The sequence below is a fragment of the Dicentrarchus labrax genome, unplaced genomic scaffold, assembly GCF_905237075.1.
Source record: "Dicentrarchus labrax unplaced genomic scaffold, dlabrax2021, whole genome shotgun sequence".
In the NCBI taxonomy this organism is placed as follows: domain Eukaryota; kingdom Metazoa; phylum Chordata; class Actinopteri; family Moronidae; genus Dicentrarchus; species Dicentrarchus labrax.
Window position 1 is genome coordinate 13586795 of NW_026136714.1, and position 24351 is coordinate 13611145.

General features: G+C 40.2%; 1 protein-coding gene across 4 annotated transcripts in view; it reads right to left on the bottom strand.

Moving 5' to 3' along the window:
- sh2b3 (SH2B adaptor protein 3) overlaps positions 1–24351 on the bottom strand; it is a 53373-nt gene that overhangs the window by 20500 nt on the left and 8522 nt on the right. The window contains exons 1-2 of one of the 4 annotated variants that reach the window (XM_051422603.1): positions 19413–19507; positions 16026–17255 (exon numbers count right to left, since the gene is read on the bottom strand). In XM_051422603.1, coding sequence (XP_051278563.1) covers positions 16026–17228 — 1203 coding nt within the window. In that variant the 5' untranslated portion in view covers positions 17229–17255; positions 19413–19507. Of the gene's footprint in view, positions 1–16025; positions 17259–19412; positions 19508–24351 lie in introns of those variants that run through there. The other 3 variants (XM_051422604.1, XM_051422602.1, XM_051422601.1) reach the window with 3 other exon arrangements.

A 24351-nucleotide genomic window follows, 5' to 3' on the forward strand; every position in this document is an offset into this window, starting at 1 on the left:
TCCTTAAATAAACTATTTAAACTTACTTAGAATCCAAAATATATATTTGTGACCCATGACTCAAACAAAACAGAACAAATGGGCCTCGTGTTGAGTGACAGATACAGGCTGGACAGGTTGGAAAGTATTAAGAGATGTTCTAACAAATCGCTGGTTTTGATCTTTTCATGAAATTTAAATATCTAGATTCTGGATACTGTACACATATTCTTGGACTGTACACAACTTCTTAGCTGTAGCTAAAGCTATGGTGATCTGTAGCAGCTGGCATTGTTTTCACCCTTCTACTCTAGTGCCATACTCCACCACCTGTTGCACAGACAAACACTCCTGAGGTGTTCTTCCATACTTGGTGGGACAGAAATAGATTCTCTGATTCCAGCTCACTAAACCATGCCAGGGTGGCTATACGGTTCTTCTTGCATGCAGCAATTAATAAGATCTAAAGCGTAGTTAGTGGCAACCACTGGCAGTTATTAGTGTATAATCCCCTGAATATAGGAGTGTTATGTTTTTGTTACCATAGAATGAACCAGTTATATTTATAGACACCGTGGGTTGCCTTCCATGGACGCTGCCATGTTGAACCGCCATGTTTCTACAGTAGACAAGAAGGGACAAACGAAACACTGGCTGTAGATTTGCATTTTCCGCAGCTGCCACAGTTTCTCCTTCGTGCTTAGAAAGGGAGGGTGAAGTGTCAGTGCTGCGATCTGCAACTACACCGCTATATGCCACTGAATCATACACACTGGATCTTTAAAAGGTTGGGTTAGAGCAGAGGTTTGTACGGGGTCACATACCACTTTGAAAATAGAATTTGACAAAGAAAGCAGATCCAAAACATAAAAGAACGGCTCACTGAGAGATATTTAACAGATTCTCTTTGGTCTTCATTTTCAAATTGTTCAAATTATTGTCGGCTCTGGCTTACGTCAATAGAAAGCAGCTGTAATCACATAAAACAATAATGCATTAAAATGACAACATCTATGAAACCGATCTTGCATTCTGGGTCTTGGCCAATATTATATTATATTAAAATCTTCATGATATGACAACTCATTTACAGTAAGTTAACATAACTGTAAAATCACTTACTATGAAAGTTTTTTTTAACTGTTCATTAAGTATTTTCCTTTCAGATCAGCTATTTCACAGTCAAAAAAAAAAAAAAAAAAGTTTAAAAACATCCCTCCACTCAGAAAAACTCTTGACTTTCACCTTTGAACGCACTGGTTTCTGGTACGTGTACTTAGGTGGAGTATAGGCAGCCAGGAGAGATCACCAGAACTGATCACATTCACAATCAGCTCTATCTGTGGCATCATGGAGGATGTGGGAAACGTACACACACACACACACACACACACACACACACACACACACACACACACACACACACACACACACACACACACACACACACACACACACACACACACACACACACACACACACACAGCACTAGTTGTGGGGTTACCAACACTGATAGAGATGAGTGTGTTCTAGGAAACCTGTCAGAAGCTGTCAGAGACGTAGTCTTCAGTAATGAATAAATGTGTCAGTTCATTGCGCTGCCCTCCTTGCATACTTCTCAGAAATACTGATATACAAGCCAAACATGCAGAAGTTAAGACAGCACACTCAAGATTCACAGAACTGACTGCAGTTCCTTGTAAATGAATTAGCTGTGGTTTTGCAAACAAAAAAGGCCAATTAGCAAGCCTGACAGAGCATAAAAAAGAAGGAAAACTGGTAACATCTGCTTATTTCTTCTGATAAAGAAGAAGTTGTGAAAGTAAAGGTAATTTTATCACAATTTCTTTGTTCTTCAATGCAGACCAATTCTGACACACCCATTTCCAGTAAGAATGTTATAGTGCCACATAGCTACTACAACATTTCATGGTTTTAAATCATTGGGAGATCACTGAGAAACTGTCTGCTCTACATAGTTTAATAATTCTGTGTATTAACCTTCATTTTCTGTTTGTGTGTGTGTGTGTGTGTGTGCGTGTACTGATACTGGTTGAAGAATCAGCCCATAAAATCACAAAAAAACATACACCAAACACTTTTGACCTCTCCTCAGATCTTTTTGGATGCGTCTGCCTGGGATTTGAGATATTCACCACTTCTCTGACTTCTGTCACTGCTCAAATACAACAGGGAGGAATGGCATTTCATTTTGTGGTGTTCACAGCACTGAAAAATGACATTTGAAAAACTCAGCAGCAGTATCTCTTTCCAGAAAATATGTATCAGTTACTCAAGATAATCCACAGACCTGACCGAACAGTTTTCATTGGACCTACTTTCTGTTGAAAATGTGAACTGTTTTTATTGGGACTGCTTTCTAGCAAAGAAATAGTCCCAATGAAAACGACTCACAATCAGGTCTGTAATTTATCTTAAAAAACCAGCACGTTGTTTTTGGAAATACTTGTTTCTTTGGCAATTAAACTTTATCCAGTGTTTAAGACTTTGTGGCATCTAGTGGTGTAGTTGTAGATTGCAACTCCCTCGCTTCACATCGCCCCTCCAGGTGCAGGGGAGAAACTACAGTGGCTGCAAAATGTACGAAAACGCGGACAGTCCTACTTAGAGCCTGTGTCCATTCTGTGCCACCGTAGAAACATGGCGGTTCAACATGGCGGTCCCTGTAGAAGAGGACCCGCTCCCTCTTTAGATAAAAACAGCTCATTATAAGGGAATGAAAACACAACAACTCTTATTTTCGGGCAATTATACACAAATGAAAACACAGCTATGCATATTATATTCCATTTCTGCCAATAGCTCCTCCTAAATGTTACACACTGGACCTAAAAATTATATTTTTAATGCTTTAAGCACCACAATAATCACTGCATTCACCCCCATTGTATTGGAGTAGTAACACAAATGAAGCTTTGTGAGCCTAATATAACTATAACTAATAACTACTAACTATCTATATGGCAGTGCCCCTGCACAAGATAGAATTTTCAGGCCGTCTTGGTAGCCTTATGGTCTGGGATGTCTGGGATGAACAATGTCCTCGATTTGAGTCCAGCTGGGGGCCTGCTCTCTGCCCTCTCATTTCCTGTCACATCTCTACTGTCGCCATCAAATAAAAAGACAAAAACTATACTTCAAAGAAGATATAAGTGTACTTAAGTACTGTTCCATTTATTTCTATTAAAATCTTGATATTTGCTTTAAAATATGTAACTTATCCATGCAAGATAAATTATTCCAAGTAAGATAACATGTCGTGATGAGTATGACAGCTACTCTACCCTAACAAAAGCTAATCGAGGTGCAGCTGAAATATCACGGAAAACAACAGAGGAAGCAGATCCGCTTACCCAGAAAAAGAAAATAGATCGTGTGATTGTGTGTAGTGGTGAGCAAAGCACAAATGTACACATCTTAATTTCTACTTAATTTAATCATAGCAAAAGTGTTTTCACATTTGCAGCTGAGAAGTTTTTTTTCTGTAAAGACATTTTGGAAATGTACTTCTTGAATAAATATAAATATACATATACATATATATGCTGCTAAAAATGCTTTCTGTCCTTTGTAAACTGTGCATGTTGTATCACCATTACAATGTGCATTTGTAAACTGCATAGTGTATTTTATTAGCAATGAAATGTGGACATCAGCAGAGTGATAACTCCGTCCACATGTGCCAGGCTGACATGTGTCAGTTATGGGTGTGTGTGTGTGTGTGTGTGTGTGTGTGTGTGTGTGTGTGTGTGTGTGTGTGTGTGTGTGTGTGTGTGTGTGCGTGTGTACGTTTCCCATGGTCAGTTAAGGGTGTGTTGTGTGTCCAGTAACTGTACACATGTGGAAAAGACAAGTAAACGTATTCTTCCACAACATATAACCTATTTTTTCTTTCCCTACAATCGAGTCGTCACTCCCTTCCTGCTCTTGCCTCTTTGCTTTTGTGGTGAATTTTCTTCTTGCGACTGTTTGCAATTCCATAACAAACTCATCAAACCCAACTTTTCCTTTTATCCTCACATCAATTACTGTGGAAATCTAACAAAATCCTAACCAATATAGTATTTTTTTAGGCAGACACCGAAATTGATATTTTTTAACAAAATCCTGGCAAACGCTTACTTAAAAACTTTAAATAAACAAACATATAAACAAATAAAGTCTATAAAATAAATCATTAGTCAATCAATTGATGGATCGATTTAGTAATTTTTCAAGCAGAAGGACAAAAAAGTATATTTTCAGCTTTATCGTATTATTATTATTTTATCATTTTATCATCATTATATTATTAAATATTTATATATATATATATATATATATATATATATATATATATTATTAGTAGTAGTATCTATCGTTTTTTACTTTTGGCTAGACAAAAAAAATATTTAAATATTTTTTCACTATTTTAAAAAATAAATGATAAAATCAGCAAATTAACTGATAATGAAAATAATCGGTTGCAGCCCTAGTAGTGATGGCTGACATATTGATCTGTCTTTAGAAAGGCATAAAATCTAAATCTGCTGTGATGGATTTTTTAAAACTACAATAACCGACTTATGACACGGAGTTGGGAAAGAAAAACTCTCTTGTCCTTCCTTTCCCTTCTGCCCCTGTGCCACACCATTGTCTCTCAATAAACCTTACTGTGCAGTTTTGCCTCTTATGACTACAGATCCTGGTACCACTGAGCCAGAACCAGGTTTATATAGGGAAGGAGATCTAACCATGATAATATTTTCCACACAAGAATCAAAGCCAAGAAAGATTCTAAATGTTTATGACACAGGATCAAAAGGCACAGTTTGCTTAGTGAGAAGCTACAGCCCAATTGACAAATCATCTCAGCTGGCAACAGGATAAAAAAAACATGTCATTTTTTTGAGGGGAAACTGAGAGGCGAAGATAATGAATAAATGTTAGCTGTGTTTTGCCCTGTAATGGAAACCAGGCTAAAGACTTGCCCGGAGAGAATCAGAGGAGGGGGCTTAGCTTTATTCTGTGTCACATCTCCAACCATGCTGAGTAGAACTGAGTGAAAAAGCACGGAGAGAAGAGGATAAAGCAGAGTAGAGCACAGAAGATACACAGAAATATACACAAAGGGTTTCTGCACCACTTTAAGCCTTCTTACAGAATGACAATTAATATCTTTTAAACAGTTAAACTGGTCAAAGTTTGACGACAAAACTAGTTGGGAAATTAAGGCCTACATTTATTGAAGTAGATTAGGACTGCAACTAGCAAATATCTTGTTCATTAATCTGCTGAATCTGCTGGAACTAGAAAACATCTTTATTTAATTTATCTAACTGCTTCCAAAGAACGAGCGAGAGCAGCTTCTGGCGACGGACTCTCGTTCAGCGAGCTTACCCAGTAGTTACCCAACTCTGTGAACTGAGGTTTTATTTTGACCAAACCAGAGTTGGTGATTGTTGGAATAGTGGAAAGACAAAGACAGTAAAAATGACAAAGACAGACCTTTCCTGTCTTGTCATTTTGTGAGTTTATTCTGTTTGCGTGGGGTGTGTATTAAAAATACAGAACCTGTTAAAGTTGTTTATGAATCGCAAGTGGCAGGTGAATGAAACAAACTAAGTTACCCCCGCCCACTGCAAGCACACACATATACATTTTGCTCACATTAAAAGAGTGTTATGCTAATTTTCCAACTAATAGTTGAAGTCACTCTGTCCATGTTATGTCACCTTAGAGTTTTCTTTCAGTATAACACGTTGAACCTGATCTTCATGATGCTACTATGGTTTACTCTTGTGGTTATCAATATAAAAATACTGCAATTAAAGTGTACTATAAGTGGTTCTTTCTACGGTACCACCAACAGAGGAGCATGTGCAGAGATGAATCTGCACAGAGAAAGCACAACCAAACAGTAGCCACGTTTAAAGCACAGGAAGTTTGCTTGTAGCCTTGAGAATTTTCGTAAATGAGAAACAATTTTAGAGCACCTCTCTACAACATATTAACCTTCATGAAGGGAAAACTTTTAAGCAAGCACTGCCAGTACAGTCCCATGCATTGAAAAATAGGATCATTAATAAAAGAGTTACAAGTTGGACTACGTGTGTTTAGATCACTACAAACACACTTTGATAATGCAAATAAAATATATTCTATTATCTATATACTTAATCTTACTGCAATAACGCTTACTTACTAACATGAAGTGTTTGCAGGTGTGTGTGTGTGTGTGTGTGTGTGTGTGTGTGTGTGTGTGTGTGTGTGTGTGTGTATGGGGACCATAGAGGCCAAGAGAAAACTGTTGGGTGAGGGTGTTGCAGAGCTTTGCTTCGGGGGCTTTCCACATGCAACTCAGCAAGGTCATGTGCACTGGCACTGTGGTTGTAGGTTACACACACAAACACACACACACGCACACACACACACACACACACACGATAGAGTCCAACAAAGAGGTTATGACGAGGGAGAGAGCACATGCTTCAGATGCAAAGACGATTATATATTAGTCACTAAAGGTAAACTGTGTATTGATTTACGCATATTGAGTATTCGTTAATGCAGGCAGAGATGCGTACAAAGACAGCATGACAACCCGTTCTGCAGAAAAAGAACTAGAAAGAGACAGAGCGAGAGATCTGACAAACATCTTGACCACATGACTCTAACCACTCTACTTCCTTTAGATGTTTCTATAGATTTTTGTCACACTGAAACACACACAAGCACACACACAAGCAAACAAAAAACAAAAAGCACAAAACTCCTCCCACACTCAGGCATTTTCCACACTCTGTATGAGACGAAGGTTTTTCTGACACCTTATCCATTTTTTATTTTATTTTTACAAAATGACAAATGTTGTGAAAAGTTGTTGTAAACTGTACCAGCTGTGAGCTTTGTTGTTCACCACATCTTAACTTCCTCTGCTTTTCAGGCAATTTTCTTTTTGATATTAACGAGCATTCACCCCCCAACTCACACCCCAATTTCTCAGAAAATGTGTGTTTGGTGCAGTGATGAAAAACATGAGATCTTTCATCCATCCATCTTTTTCCCATCTAGTTGAAGAGACAGCAAGCAATGTGAGGTAGCCCTGATTACTTCTTCCCAGCCACGTCCTCCTCTTCCTGGGGGATCCTGAGGCATTACCAGGCCAAGAGGGATATCCCTCCAGCATGTTCTGGATCTGCCCCTGGGTCTCCTACAAGTTGTACTTGCATGGATTATCCCCACAGGAAGCCTTCAAATCAGATGCCTGAACGACTTCAACTGGCATTATATAAGGAAAGGGCAGAAATGTAACTATGATCTCTTTCTATCCTGAAAGGGAAAACTATCTTCTTGTGAATCTGCTTGTCAATTTCCTGCTCCATCTGACTCTTACTTATGGATAAGACCCAATAAACTTACACATGCTCACTTGGGACAGCAACTCACTTCCAACTCAGAAAGAGGAAATTCTAGAGTATCATGGGTTTAGATTTAGAAGTGCTGACTCCAAACCAATCACCGCCTCACCCTCAACTAAAATCCTCTCCAGTTTGCACTAGCTGCCACTGTCTGATTAAACTAGTAAAAATTAAATCATCTGCAAAAAGCAAATTGGCAATATTGAACCAGTATGCAACAGTACACTCTCGTCTTCTCTGCCACATCTTGACATTATGTCTATTTATCAACAGAAAAACTGAATTTGTGATAAGCCAAATACCTTGGAGGAGCCAAAGACCATCCAAGAACATACTAGACTTATTGCTGAGAATACAGACACAGCTCTCACTCCGGATATTCTTGGACACCAACCTAAGTAACTCTACTAAGCATATGCACACTGAATGGTTAAACACCCACAATCTCATTCAGTATCCTTGAGGCTGAAGAGCAAAAACGATATCAGCATTGCTCCCCCAGAAAGCTGAGGTTTGACCGCATGACGAAGCTTCCACTCAGCCATCCTGGCTGGAAAAAGCTTTTCTTGAAAGGCTGACCAGTGTTGTTGTTGATAATTGGTACCCTGTTCTCTAAAAATGGGAACCAGCACCAACTTCTGCAAGTCCAAGCATGTCAGCCGGGTTCAGTTCAGTTCTTCAAAATGTTCCTATATCCCCAGTCAAGGTCAGCAGTTTTCTCCTGCTGAGAACAGTGTGGGCCCCAGGTTCATGTAAACAAATTCGCTGAGCTGGATCTGGTGTATAAACTTGCAGATTCTACCCACAACATCAGCATATCAAATCACAAATCTGTTCATGGACCATCATATTATATCTCTTAATACAGCACAGGACATAACACTAAGAGTCAAGACCAGAAACCAGTAAAATAAAAAAAGAAGTCAGATATGTCTTTGTTTTGTCTACCTATACCAATCATAGTTGACAGAAGTTGAAGAAAATAAGGTTATCTAATGATTTGCTAGTGATCTATGTAATGTGCAGCATCTGAGAGCTTCTAGTTCTCTGAAACCTTTGCTTATATTTACATCAAGTGCTTTCCTTGGAAATTTGAGTTGGTAGAATTTCTTTATGACTCACCGTGTTCCTGACAAGAGTCATTAGTGCTGCTTTGGCTAAGCACTGTTTTTTTCACTCCTTCTTAATCCCTCAAGCCCACTTTCATGCAAGTGTGGCGTGTGAGGACTTTAAATTAAGAAGCATAATGCTAAATTATATACAAAAAATAATGAATGTAGCCTGAAATGCTAGTGGCAAGTGTCCAATCCACCTCCAACCCAAAAAGCTTAACCATCTATGAGGAGCGCACATATTTTTTACTTAAAACAAATCAACCTGCACCTTCACCATAAACATACATTTAGATAATATCTGTTAAAGTGCTGAAACAATTAGTCAGCAAAGCTATGTTTTTTAAAGAATTTGATGCTTCGTGTTTTGAAAGGACAAAGTAAAAAGTATGACAATGTGACATTGGGTTCTAGAAAACTGTGTTGAGCATCTTTAACTGCTTTCTGAAATTGTATAAACGACTGAAAAAATAATCAAGAAGATAGTTGCTGCCCTAATATGTGCATAACCAACATCCCAGTGACCTCCATAGCGGTGCCAAACATGGCTGTTGGGTAATCAAGAATCTCATGCAACTTTGCAGACCTGTTTCATCAGAGATTGGGACAAATTTAAGGAAAGGACAGAGTCACAGTGGGCTGTCTTTTCATTTCAAACAAACCACATTATGCCAACCTACCAGATATTGTTGCCAGAGGGATTTTCAAACTCAGTCAACAGGGTGGCTGCCTCAGGATTTCAAGAAGTTTTGTTGTCCTAATTTTTCTACATTTCCCTCAGATCCCTGTGAGCTGTACAAGATAAAGCTCTGATGATGCAAAATTAGAAGGAAGGGGAGACAAGTTGAGGCAGGTCTGTAAAGAGAACCTAAAACGAACCTTAGTGTGTCACGCTTTAGCATTTATCAGAGTTTTATAATCTGTCTGTTCAGAAGAAATGTAGTTTTTACATGATATTTATCAAATATACACATGTGGTGAACACACATTCATTGCATGAATACACAAGCATGCGTGTGCACCCACGCACATTTCTATCCATTACATGACTCAATCAGTAACTTCAAGGCATAATATCTAGGTTTCATGAAACTCAATCCCTGGAAAGAGGAAAAGATTTGACTTTGTGGGTGAGATACAAGACTGTTATGATGTAAAATGAAACTAAAATCTTGCATCTCTCTGAAGAGATAAACTCTGGTTAAAATACTGGTATCAACAGAGGCCGACTGGCCATCTGTAAGTTCTGCACATTTCCACAATTGGTTGCTACTTCCAGGATGCCTATCTGCTGTCCACTTGTCCTTGGCCAAATACATATTGTTACAGACCAAATTATTATTATCATTATTATTATTACTGCTTCACAAAGTGAGAGCAAAACAAAGCAGGAAGCTGGAAGCAGCAATGCAATTTTATTAGTGCTGCAACTAACAATGATTTTCATTATCAATTATTCTGCTAATTATTTTCACAATAATTGCTTGGTCTCTGCGGTGTCAGATAATAGTGTAAAAATCACAATCATAATTTCCAACATAATACCTTAAAAAGGTCCTGTTTAGCTCAAGTAACAGTCATTATCATTCATTGTCATTAATCCCTGTACTGCAGTGTAGTGTAGGGTATATAGTTGATTAAAATTTTCACTCAAAGTTTTGCCCTTGATTGATTGATTCACATGGTGAATTTACGACTGTTGGAAAAATATGCATGTGTGTATTATCCAGAGGTATCGGAATTCTAAAAATCTTTTTTAAATGCTTTAAGCAGAAAAGATGAAATTAGATTCAACTTGATTGTGCTGGGTTAGCTGCAGATGCGCAGAGGAAGATATGTCAAAATTAGCATGGTTTAAAGTGAGAAAATATGTATTTTGATTGATTTGATTCGGATTAGTCGATTAACAACTACAGTGTAGAGCCTTATGTGAATTAGTCACAAGTCAAAGATCTCTTTGTGCACAGTTACGTTTGGGTGCATTAACATTAGCTATAGAAGCAGACAGGTTTACTGGTCTACCAGAAGAGCAAAGAAACAGAAACAGAATCATTCTGCTGCTATGAATTTCAGCGTGGGCAGTTTTGTTTGGTGCTGTTGCCGATGGCAACCCATAGAGCCCGTGTGTTTTACTGTGAATGAAAGTTTTACTCCTCACTTGGATAGAGGTGTGCTGGAGCCCTTCTTCGGGATCTCGAAGATAAACTGGAAAAAACATTCACGTTGCTTTTTGTGGAACTTTATACTGCAGTGCTAGTTCAGCTAGCATTAGCTTTTTTGTTATACGGAAGCTCATGCTGCTACGTGGTCCTTGCCGGTGTGTGTTTGTTGCTGCTCTATGTAAATTTACTTGACAGACATGCCCTGAACTTAATAATAATTAAAAATAAAAAATAATTACTGTGTGCAAACTTCTGAGTTGAAAAAAATAATGATATCAACACTTATAAACAGACCTACAGACACCTTGATCTTATGCCGTCTGTCCTCCTCTTTGCTGGCTTGTCAACCCAACTTTCAGTCTGTCTTTCTCATGTCTCCTGCTGTTGCATTTCCTGTGTCTCTCTTGGTTGGTTTCATTCTGTTTCTGGTTCAGCTGACTGGGGCCCATGTGTTCAGAGCTTTAGTTGTGGTATGCAACGAGAGCCAAATTAACGCTGCATGTTGCCATATGAGAGACTGAAGTACAACAAGTAACACAGAACAGATGGACACCAGAGTCTGGTTGTTGGAAAAGTATTTTCCACTGATGTTGCACACTCCTCTCTTACTGTCAGTGAGAGAGAGAAAAAACGTGCACTGAAAGAAAAACACAGCAAAGATGGAGAGAGAAGAATGTGTAAAAATAAACGTAAATACAAGAATGCATAAGCACATATATTTAAACGCATTTTGACTTCAACCATGTAACTCCAATTATGTTGGTTTAATGAGGCATAACTCTACATTTGGCTTTGGAAATTTTGGGATTTTCTTATTACTAAAGGCTCAAGATAAGGTATCACATGACCCCGACAGGACGGAAAGACGAGGACAAAGCTTTAACCATATATGCCAACATACATAAAAATATGTGAGAATGCACAGAGAGAGAGAGCACACACACAGACAGAGAAGGACAAAATCCAACAGCAACATGAGACATAGTGTAGGCACACGTACACACAAGCATGAAATGAAACCATGTGGGAAAGATTAAGCTTCTGGAACAAACACATGCACAAGCACAAACACACACACTCACACACACAGCTGAGATGAGAAGAGAGGGGTGTTATTAAGATGAAGTCTACAGGAGGTCTGAGGAAACATATCTGCCATCAGACTGTAGCAGTCTGTGGGAACTAACTCTGCAAGACAGAATACCACGATTTTCCTGGCAAGTAGCTAACCTTGTCTGTAACCTTGACTACTGTACGTCAGATGAAAGGAAAACTAGGGCTCGGTGTTGTAGAAACAACTACCTTGGTTAAGAGAAAGTCTAAGCTGAGGAAAGTTACGAGATAACTTAAAGACCAGAGGAAAACTGCTCATTAAGATACTGAAACGTAAGCCATATACCAGAACTAATGTGACACATTCCCGTTTTCTTCCCAGCTTAAATAATATAAAGCAACATAACACTAAGACAGGAATGTTGACTGTTTATGGGTTATGGTGTCAGTTTGTCCTCATCCAAACAGTTGAGACTGAGACAAGATAGAGAATTTAAGGTTAAAGTCCTCACCGAGGACATTATGGAGACATCTGCTCATTTCAGCTGACATAACAAGATTCACTTCTGCAATAAAATAAGCGTTACATTGCCTTGGCTTGGCTATTTTGTCACTCCATCTGCAAACGGAACAAACATAACAAAACAAAACACGGACCTAAAACCTGCTTATATAATTGTCAGTTTAAGAAGCGTGAAGGAACAATACAGTTTCAATAATTTCCCCCAAAAAACAAATAGATCATAGGCATGACTGCAACAACTAGATTGTCATGGGGAAGATATTTTTGGTGCAAAATATATTTTTTAAATTGAAAATCATGTTCGAACTATGCATGTCATCTCACGATAACATCACCAAATGTACTATTTCGTAACTTAAAGCTTGAGTCATTATTGCCATTCTAAACACTATGAAGTGTTAATCACAGGTGACAGCATAATAATATTTTATGGAAGCATGAGATAGTGTCCTAGAATGAAAGCTATAGCTTCTTACAAAGTTAGATTTTGTATTTGTTTGTTTCCAGTGTGAACCACAACTGTAATGAAATCTTTTCAGTAATTTGTCAGTAGTTATTTCGCAATCATTCACACAGAGTACAAAGATGAAAAGATACATGGAAGCAGTTTGACGGTCTTTTTCCTGCGTTTTCACCTCTGTCTCCTGGAAAAATAGGGAGTTGTTGTTTGGTGCATTCTTAAGGCATGCTTTCACCCACAAGCTATCTGAATTAAACAGGTTAAAGCTGCATTTAGACTGACATTACCACTGCGTCAAAAAACCTGGCTCAAGTTTTGCCCTGACAGGGCTCTGTGCCTTTACTGTAGCTTTCTCACGCGAATATATTATCAGTTTCCACGCAACTTCCTCTTTTGTGCTAAATCAGCTCACTGATATTACTGCTGTTTCTCACACATGAGGACACACACACAGACAGACCTAAAAGAATACATATGAACCCTCCCCATGTATTGGATATTTTCTGTGCAGCCGATATATACGGGTGCAGCATGCAGGCATGCATGCTCACACACCTACACAGTCTCAGAAAGAGGCCACAGATGTGTGAAACCCCAATTTACATCCACAAAAAAGAAACTGTACCAACACAATATATAACACAGCAACCCCAACAAGTTTGTGTGTTTAAATGACTTCTTTTAGGGTGTGAACACGTGTGCTTTTTCTTGTGTACGTTAAAATTCCTTTTAAGGCCATTCTCAGGGCCTTAACTCTCTGCCCTGCCAAGATTATACACACACACACACACACACACACACACACACACACACACACACACACACACACACAGAAAAGAGAAAGGGGGAGCAGCTATGCAGTTGGCTAACTAAAGCAGCATTGCAATCAGCCAGGAAAATCCTGCCAGTGCCTTCCCATCCTAATATATATGCATGCACGTACACACAGGCTCACACGCACGCACACACGCACGCGCGCACACACGCACGCGCGCACACACACACCCCTCTGGCTCTATCATCAACTGAATTACCTCACGCACATGGTTAGGCTGCAGCTGGCTGAAGAGTTGAGGGCTGCTAAATATAAAACAAGCACACATGCACACTCAGGCACACACATGCATGCAACGTCTTTTTCAATGACCTCCGTTTGTGCCAGAATACACACTTGCACACACCCTGAAGAGACTGAACTCTGCTTCCAGTGACCTTATAGATGACAGTGGCTAGGACAGCAGTCAACTTAGCCACTCTGATTATTGGTTTGGGGATCTTGGGGGACTGGGTGTACAAGCACATGCAGCCTTGCAGCTGGCCTCATCTGGAAATATTGCAGGGTTTTATGCCATGAGGTCTCATGTGGGGAGCCAAGCATTTATATTAGAAAGAAGGGAAAAAAAAGACATCTTGCTGTGCTGTGATGAGCTGTCAAGCAAGGTCAGGGAAACACAAGCTGATCTTTCTTAAAAATGCAAAATATATATTTAAAATGTGACACTTATATTTTCTGATTGTTGAGTTGATGTATTAATCATAAAGTAATAAGTAGAAAAGATGTGACTGGCTGAAGCAAGCCCCAAACAAACAGGAAACAGTGTAGGAGGCATATCAACTCACCAAAGAGTAAAAGAAGACATGAATGTTGCACATTCTTTGAGGTAGCTGAGAACAAAAATGGCTCACTCTGCAAATGCCGTGCTATGTTGATGCATGAAAATGTCTGTGTTATAAAGAAATGTGTGACAGTAATCACTCAGTAAGGCACAGACAGATTACATCTATCTTTTCTCATACAAACAGTAACTCCACTTCCTGAATCTCCTTAACTGGGTAAAAGGGCAAACTACCTCCTATACTATCTTAAAAGGTTATCAATGTGAAACAAATTATGGCATTTTAACAGTGACACTGCTACTCAGCACACAAGGCAAGAACAGACATGATGCTCTAATTAGTTTTCATTAGTTTAAGCTCTGACCAGACTGTCAGTGTCAACTGTTGGCTTTTTCAGCTTGGTTAAAACCAAAGCCTGCTCAACATCACAGCATACTGGAGCTAAAAAACAAATCAATCACTGGAGGCAAAGATGTGATGAAAACCACCAGTACAGCGCACAGTTTTCTGAGACAAAGCTAAATGTCATCACAGCTTTGGTCTTGTTTTGTCATGTGGCAAACTGTACACCAAAAGGAGCTTCTTAGATGCGGCAAAACATCATTTATGAAAACAAAACAAACAGAGAGAAAAGAGATGATTTGAAAAAGGAGGGGGGAAACCCCTGTAACTAAAACAGCTGGAAACAGGAAATTACTTTGGGCCTATGTGTGTGTGTGTTAATTTAGAGTATGTACATACATGTGAGATGCAGCCAGGCAAACCGACTTTAACCAACCGTTAAAGGTTTCTGTGGGTTTCAATCTTATTGATGAACAGAAACAGATCTACAGAATTATCTATCTTGCACAAGCTGAGGAACCTGCCAGCTGTTAAATGTTTCAGTGCTGTGCAGAGTTCTGAGAAAAAGCTAAACAAACAATTTCAAGAACTGTAGACACACGGCCCTCTGAAACACAGGATAACATCCTATGACAGCAGGTATCTGCTCTAAGAATGAAACAACAGTAAGAAAGTGTCAGCCATTGATTATATGCTGCATACAGCTAAACTAAATGTCAGTAACTTAGATAAAAAACATTAAATGTTGTAAATGTACATTTTGGGTTTCCAATTTGTTTTACAAGTAAATCTACTATTACTTGATCACAATTGTATAAATTAAAAAGTGATTATTTCACTCTTCTTTGACACTGTATTTAACACTGACACTGCAAAAAACTTGAACAACTGCGGCCACTTCTGGGGAAAAATCATCGCTGCCATACTGCAATATACAGTTTGAAACTGAAATCCCTATTTGGTTTCTATCTGAGAGTTAGATCAGAAGATACCACTCCTATGTCTGTGCATTAACTATGGAGCTAGAACTAGGATGCAATTCGATAAGCATACAGACCAGAAGTGGGGAGAAACAGCTAGCCTGGCTCTGTTTAAAAGTTGAAAATAATCTATATGCCTACAAACACCTCAGTTCAGTAATTGACACAAATGTTGGTTTCAATGTGTGGTTTTAGGTGGAGTTGCATGGTAGTACCATTTTTTGGCCAGCTAGTCCTAGCAGGACACAATAATTAGACATATTTACATGTATGCAAAATATATATGTGTACATACATATATGTGTACACACATCCAATAATTGCTTGGTTTATATAAAATATGTGTATAAATGTAAGCATGAGCAAATGTTTCTACCTTTGGAGGATCATAGAGCTCCAACTGGTACCTCTCCCCTCCTCTTCCTCCTCCTCCTCCTCTTCCTCCTCCTCCACCTTGAGCGTCCCTGATCCTCCTGACCAGCAGGCGGCAGCGTTGCCAGCGGGGCTGAGAGTCTGAGATAGTGTCATCCACCTGCAAGTACCTCAGTTGGCCCTCTTTACAGCAGCCGCTCACCTCTGACCTTCTCTGCCTCATGCTTCTGCTGCGTAGCAAACGGAAATGATCCAGAAAGTGAGAGGCTACCCCAGCAAAAGAAGAGGCTGGGGGCGTGGCTTCAGAGTTCAGACAAGAGGAAGAGTGGGAGGATGAGGAGGAGGAAGACACTTCCTCATTGGTGGAGGAAATCCCACCCATTCTGTCACTATTATTTTGGGGACTGTTGCTGTTGGTGGGGTTGGGGTTGCTAGGAGACAGGTCCTGGGATGTGGGAGGGCTGAGGGGCCGCTTCTTGAGAAGCCGGCTTATGGTCTGCTGGATTTGACTGAGAGAAAAATGTGTGACTTCAGCGTGGCCAGGGTTGGAATTTGGGGAGTCCGAAGAGTACCGTTCAGATACCTGACGACGATCAGTGCCAGAGACCTCCTCATTGCTACTGCTACGAATCAGCTGTGACCCGCTGCCGATACTACGAGTCGACCCTCTGTGCACCAACGGGTTTCCTGATAAGGAGTTTCCCGCCGCACATCGCAGTGGCTGCTCCTGTTCCCGACTCACCACAACAGGCTCAACTTTTGGTGACACCACATTAAAACGAGCAGCTCCTCCACTTGGCCGGCCCGCTTCCCGATAGTCCTGTACCCCAGACAAAGATGTGATCGAACGCATTCGACCAATCACAGCCTGTGATGGAAGGAGAGGGGCAACTGGAGTGGTGGAGGAAGCACTACCGATACCGGTAGAGCACGTGTTCTGGCCGAGGGGCGTGCCATCTTTGTCGACCTCACAGCAGAAGTGCTGCTGGAAGAGGTCAGTGAACTGCTTGGAAAAGGTCTCTGGTGGGAGCACGTCATGTTGTGGCCGCTCTCTGGCGAAGCTCTGGTAGTGTCCGGCCAGCTGCCGGGCTGTGGCGATGGCATGCAGCTCGCAGAATTCCCTCCAGCCTCTCGGGGGCGCTTCCACGCCTGGGCCTCCTCCTGCAGTTGTGGTGGTGTTGGTTGGATGTATAGTGTTACCATTCATTGCAGTAACCAGACCGGCTGAGAATCACTGCTGTGAGACAAGGGAGGTTGAAAAGAAAGAGGAAAGGAGAAATGGATGGTTGGAGAGGAGGTGGGGGTAAAAGGGTCGATTTGGAGATGAGAGTGGAGGGTTGGACAGTTTAGAAGAGAAGGAGAAAAAAAGATGATTGAGGGACAAACAAAAGAGAGATATGGAAACGTAATTAGAGGCAAATCAAGATAATGTGAAATGTTGTGCAAGAACTGGAGCACTAAAGATGGAACTGGCAAAACAGCATTTCTTTGAACTACTTGAAAGTTTGAAACAGTTCAAACATTGAGAAAGGACAGCCAAAAGTCTGATTTTATCTGTACTCAATCTTAAACAGTCCAAATTAGATTACACAGGCCTGCAAAGAATCTCTGGCAATCAACCAGTCATACAGTATCTTAATAGATAAGGACGGCCACAGTTCACTCAAAGGACGATAAGTAACCATTCGATTTGTGGAAAAAACACAGCCGATTGAATCAGGAGTAAAAGTGCATATAGTGCATGTCAGGAATCAGGGACACTTTTTATTGGAGCCAATAAAGATGAATAAATCTGTTCCAAATTGCATTGACATGGAGGACAGACACTGAAGTATTTGAAATGAATGAAAACAGTAATATGTCATTTGGACAGACACTGAATGAGGCTGTGACTGAGGAAGTACGGTAAGAAAATTTCTCAATCAACCGCACTGTCTGTTCGACCATCTGTGTGTTTGTGTGTTTACATGTGACCTGTTTCAAAGTTCCTTCTGCTTTTTTCCCCCCAAAGATGAACTATGTCAAGACTATTACATGGACTGTGATTACTTGCACTTTCATGCCCAATTTGGCTCTTTCTCTCCCCCCAAAGAGCAATAACTTTGGTAATAAAGCTTATAAAAAAGGCCAAACAAAGATCATGTTCACACCTAGCCTGATTTGAATTATACTGATGAAGTCTTTCCTGCAAACTCTGATTACAAATATGAAAATAAACCAATCCTGGTACCACAGTAAGCTCTGTGCATTAGATTGTTGTTAGTTGGGCCAGGGTCAGATCATGTTCTCACTCCATATGCAACAGATGATGATGCAACATGCTTGTTTACCTCTAAACTCTGCTGATCCTCTGAATATCTCTGCGAGGTGAATAATTAGGAATTTGTCACTGTCCGACCGGCAGCTGAATCGATTCTTTAGTAAGATGGCCAAAAGTTCCTTAATTTTTCTGGCTGCTAAATGTTCTTTTTTTTTAGTATTTTTTGGTCACTTTTGGTGTTGGAACAACATGCAACAAAGTTTCTGGCATCCTGGACTCATGACATCTTGAACCCAGTAGCTACCAGGATGTCCCTTCTATTTTTCTAGGTTTTTTAGGGGAGATTTTTGAAGCGACACCTTGCCTGCGCTTACCTTTCCACCATGGTAAACTAACTGCTACTTTTGTAATTAGAAAGAAATGAGACAAATGTTTAAGAGTTAACTACATAGTTTCACAGAAAAGAGGAAACAGGATGCATTCCTAAGCATTCAATGAGAGCCCCTATCCCCATCTTTCATCTTTTTAAACACCCTCTTGCCATTCCCTGATGTGTATATACACTGCTGACCCTGAGTACAGCTCAACCCATACTTATAGATGATTAGTAGGAGGAAGAACACATTTTAAAAGAACCACAACAGGCCTGAGCTGATGCAAGAGTGGAGCTTCTGGGTTTATGCAGACAGCCCATAGATGATACAACATTGTATAATCAGCCACAGAGTTGCTAGAGCTTCACATTATTGTCAGGTAGCAAAACAATAACATTTATATGTACTTAAATTAAGTTTCATCAAGATGTTTCGGAAAAGAACTTTGTCTGATTATAAACTATAGCATGGCAGGATTTTGCAGTCTTTTTGCCTGCAATGGTTTCAACAAAAGCTGTCAAAGCAGGTAGAATATCTCACTTACTGGCAGAGAAACATCGTGTGAAGAACCTAAAGATGTTTTCTAAGATTCCAACATGGATTATATAATAACTGCAACTAATGTATACACTACTGCAACCCATGCTTCCCAAAACTGAACAGCTAAAGAGTTGAATAAACTCACAGTAAGACATCAGCTACAGTAATATTAACAAGGGTTTATCATTCTGAAACTACATGTGCCTACAGTACATACCATCTTCTTCCAGTGCAGCAGAGAAGGGTCTATTCTAAATACAGGAAGTACGAGTGTGTGTGTGTGTGTGTGCGTGTGCATACGGTTGTGTGTGGGTTGGTGTGGGGGGAGTCATAGACTGTGGTCCAACAGATCACAGAAAACCACAAGAAATAGAAGGGGGGGGGGGGGGTCGTTGTGGTTGGGCCAAACATGGAGCAACATGTCTCGTTATCTCTCGGCTAACATCTCCCTTCCTCTCCGTGTCCTAAACGACGACATTCAGAGAAGAAAAGTTGTGCATTCTTGAAATCGTGTCATGCAACCATTTTTTCATTAGTATCATCAAACATACCAGGGGACACGTACGTCAATGAGGGAGTGAAAACTTGGCAACGTGAAACATTGCGTCACTAAAGTTCCTGGATGTGTCCTGTCACAACAACTAATTCCCTTCCTGTACTTTTCAGAGCATGCTCAGTGCATGCCCCCTTGTGCCCCTCCAGCTGGCCCCCCCAGAAGTCTGTTTCTATCTGCCTAGCCAGCCCAGCGATGACTCAGCACTGACTGACTACAGAACATGCACACACACACACACACACACACACACACACACATAAACACACACATATACACACACATATACAGACACACACTTCCTCTCGCCGTATCCCTCTGGGGGCTTGGCCGTCTCTGTTCCCATGGTTTTCCCTTTCTTTTGATCCTCTGTGTCCTCTGGTATGAGGATCTCCAGATGTGTTTGGATTCATGCTTCCTTTACTTTCACCTTGACTGAGGGCCTAACAGGGTCACGTTCAAGTTGTGAGGGAAAACAAAAAGGCTAATACAGTTTGGTGTCTCGTTTCTCTGCTCTCTTATCCAGGACCTCCTACCCTTAACGTGGTGCTTTGTTATCGTATTATTGTTTTGCTAGACAGAATTCAGCAGGATGACAGAAAAAATAGGCCAATTCAAACAAACAAAGTTGCAAATGGAAAACATTCCTGCACAATAGAATCAAAGTTCCTGCATTCCCTCCTTTCTGTCTTCCTCACCTTACTCATCGCTCCCTCCTCATCCTCTTTCTCAATGCCTACATTCTTCACAGTGACACACACACACACACACACACACACACACACACACACACACACACACACACACACAGATTTTCTTTCTTTGTCTCTCTCGTGCTTTACAAATCTGGCACATCTTTTCCTGCAGCATCGACACCACAAGCATCCTGAGCAACTGCAGCCCTGAGCAACTAAGTGGTGATTGTCAACATCAGTGGCAGGTTTTGTTGGCAAGAAGAAAATGTATAGTTGAACCAAACAAATGTTATGGTTTATATGCTCCACCTATGACTGAAACTACCGAGGCTGCAGCTCAGCCACTGTTGTTTAAAATAGCAAACAGACAGTGACATCTCAAAGTCATTTGCTTTTATTGGACAGATGCACGAGTCAAACAGGTGCAAAAATTGGCTTGCGACTGAATTATAGAACAATCTCTTCGTCTGAACCTCTGACATGAGGTCAAATGTGAATATGGAATATGGATTAGTCATCAACAGTTAATTAATCAGCAACTATTTTGACAATCAAATAATGTCTAAAATTTGACACATTTTCAAGCAATAACTGCAACATTCTCTGCTTCCAGCATCTCAAACATGAAGATTTACTGCTTTTCTGTTTACTCTCACTGTACATTGAATATCTTCATGTTGGTCAGACAAAACAAGAAATCTGAAGGTCAAAAAGCAATTATTCCATAAACTAATAATAGATTAAACTGATAATGAATATAACTGCCCCAATGCACTCCCACTATGAATGTTAGAGGGGTCATCTCCTCTGAAACTCAATCATTTATATTTAGGTTTTGATTTGAATTGTTTACAGAATAAATTTTAAGACCTGGATTGGTTAAAAAAGCCTTATCAGCCCAATACCGAGTCAGGATAAAAGACAGCAAAAATTGGCTAGCAAATCTTTTACCTTCCCGTCATAACTGTGTTGCTCCTGACATCAGAAGTGGAACTTAACTAACACCCTTTTTTTTTACTAGGGACAGCCAGAAACTGATTTTAATCAAGCAGGAAGGAAACAGGATGCGTGAAAGACACACGTGAATTGATCTTGTCAGCATGAGTAACCTCATGACTTGTGTCAGCTCACTGAGCTGATTCTTAACACAACACAGGCTGGAATCAACCTCAGGACATATTATGGGGGTGAATGTGTGGTGCTGTGGCATGTCATTCTCGCTAAACGGCCAGACACCCAGAGAGAACAGCTAGCAGTGTGCCTATGGTGGCCAGTGTCCTGGTCTCTGGCCTATTGGGAGCAGAGCCAAAACACAGTTTCCTTGAAACCAGCATTGCCTTCGAAATACACACGCTGCCAATCTTAATATTATACTGTACTGCCAACACAAACATTTCCACTACAACATTTCAAAAAAAGAAGAGAGCTGGTATTCATTTTTGAGCAAAGAAGAAATTAAAATCTACGAAGACACACGAGGACTAAGGCTTATACAACACGTAGAAAATTATCAGTGCTGCTGGTGGAAGCCCTCTTGCAGGGAGGTCCTATTTATATCTCAAGAGCTTGGTATCAGCTCTCACACACCACTGTGTGTTCCCTGTTGTCCCCAGTTGGGAGCAGCTCTTGTTTGATGCAACACACACACACACACACACACGCACACACACACACGCACACACACACAAAAGAGATCTCTGAGCTTTCAGGTCATGTATTCATAGCAGCCAGCAACTGCCATGGCTACATACTAATTCCAATGCAAAGGTGTTATTAGATGCAGTACTTCTAATGGCCACTGGTTGTAAAGAAAGGTGGATGGTGGGTTGAAATCAGTGGAAAAGACCACCATGTTCTTAAGTAATGTACCAGATATTTATGTTTTAATAGCTTAATTAATTTCCTGTAAAAGGTGCGTCTTTGTGAATTTTATAATCATTTCTCCATTAAGTTTATGTTGAGTCTTAAGGGGGCAATGCAAGTGTGTGTAAAGGAGAATTACTGAAACTGGTTGTGGTAGCCACTGCCACCTAGAGCTGAAATTATTAGTCAGTGACAGAAAATAAATTAGCTACTAATTTGATTACCTATCATTGTTAAGTAACTTTTTTAGCTAAAATATCCAACATTTAATGGTGTTAGCTTCTCAAATGTGGGATACAAGTGAAATACATTTACATTATTGTAAACTTAATCTTAAAAACTAGCAGCATGTAGAGGTCACCTTTGGGTCGAGTAAACAGTGGCAATTTCTGATGTTTTATAAACCAAACAAATAACTGATTAACCAAGAGAATCATTGTCAGATTAATAAAACATTAATTGGTTGCAGCCCAACTACTATCCTTCAGCTCCACTGCGACATTATCAGGAGATTCAGGTAGTAACATCTGACATGATGCTAGCGAACGGTACATCCAACCTCAAGCCTCAAGTGTCCCTTGCAGAAAACCATGCATGACATCACAGACCCTACCTCTATGTTTTTATTATATTTAAACAGACACACACATGTCACCATTTTTTTCTTTTCACACCCACATAAAGAGACAGATGTGTAAACAAGCAACTCGCCTGAGAATGTGTGCAGATGTACCCCTCCATGCACTGCTTGGTTGCAGAAATAGGATGTGCTCCTAATCATCAGTCATTATATAAAATGCAATTTACAGAAAGCCACATCCTTTTGACCTTTATATAGCACTGGCCTTATTACGGAGATCAGCCGGATCCAATCTATTGCTTACGACTCAATTAGTCTGCATGGCATCAATGCTCTTCGAGACATCAAACACTCCAGTTTTCCTGTAAAAACTGTAGTGGAAAAAATAAATAAATGGGGGGGGGGAACGCAGCAACATGTGCATCACAAGGTCTCGGATGAAAAACAGATTTTGTTACCACCTTTGAATTTTCATTGTCTGAATCACTGAATGAATCACAGACAGAGCTAGGGATACATTTACAATGCAGAGAGAGAGTGAGTGAGTGTGTGAGGGGATTAGGGGGTTATTAAAAAGAGAAGGAGGAGGCGGTAAGGAGTCACTGAATCAAGGAAGAAAAGGAAGAGGAGGAGACAGAGAAACAAAAGTCACAGGGATAGACAGAAAGAGGGGATAATAAGAAAGCAGGCAGGAAGTGAGAAAAACAGAGCAGAAGAAAGGCGCAAGGGAGGAGGCGGCACCAGGTTTGTGGGTGAAGGTCCAGGTGGTAAAGCCAAAGAGGAACAGAGACCAAAGGATCTTTGCTCTGCTCCGCCTGGGCAGCAATCACAGCAACAGGAAGCCCTGCCCTGCCCTGGCAAGCAGTGAGCACTGCACACATGCAAAGACACTGTACGCACGCGTGTGCGCGCACACACACACACACACACACACACACACACACACACACACAAAATTCATCAAGGGTGGAAAAAGTACTTGAATATCCAAGTACACAAACTGTTACCTAAATTAAATGATTGTAATTTGTGTTAAAAGCTGAAAATGCACACAAGGAGGAGATGGGGTGCTGAAGAATGGCAACTGAAGGTGTTATTCTGGGATATTTGCCACATTAATGTGAGACAATAATATATTAACCTTGATAAAATAAGAAAGGAGGACAGCTGCAGAACACTGGAAAGGGTTGCTGTAAACATTTCTTGATAAAACAGATAGCAGCAATGCCTATCAAACTGTTGGTCACGTTTAATCTATAGAAATACTTTCTCAAAGACTGCCTAGCAAAAGATTTAGCTAGACATTTAGGAAAATACACTTATTCTCCTTCTTTTGGAGAGTTAAACATATAATATGTAACATGTCCACATTAAAATGTCTAAAAACAACTAGATCTTAGTTATGCACTGATATGTTTTCTCTGTAGTACAACGATGGCTCACACCATCAAAAGGCAATCCAGCT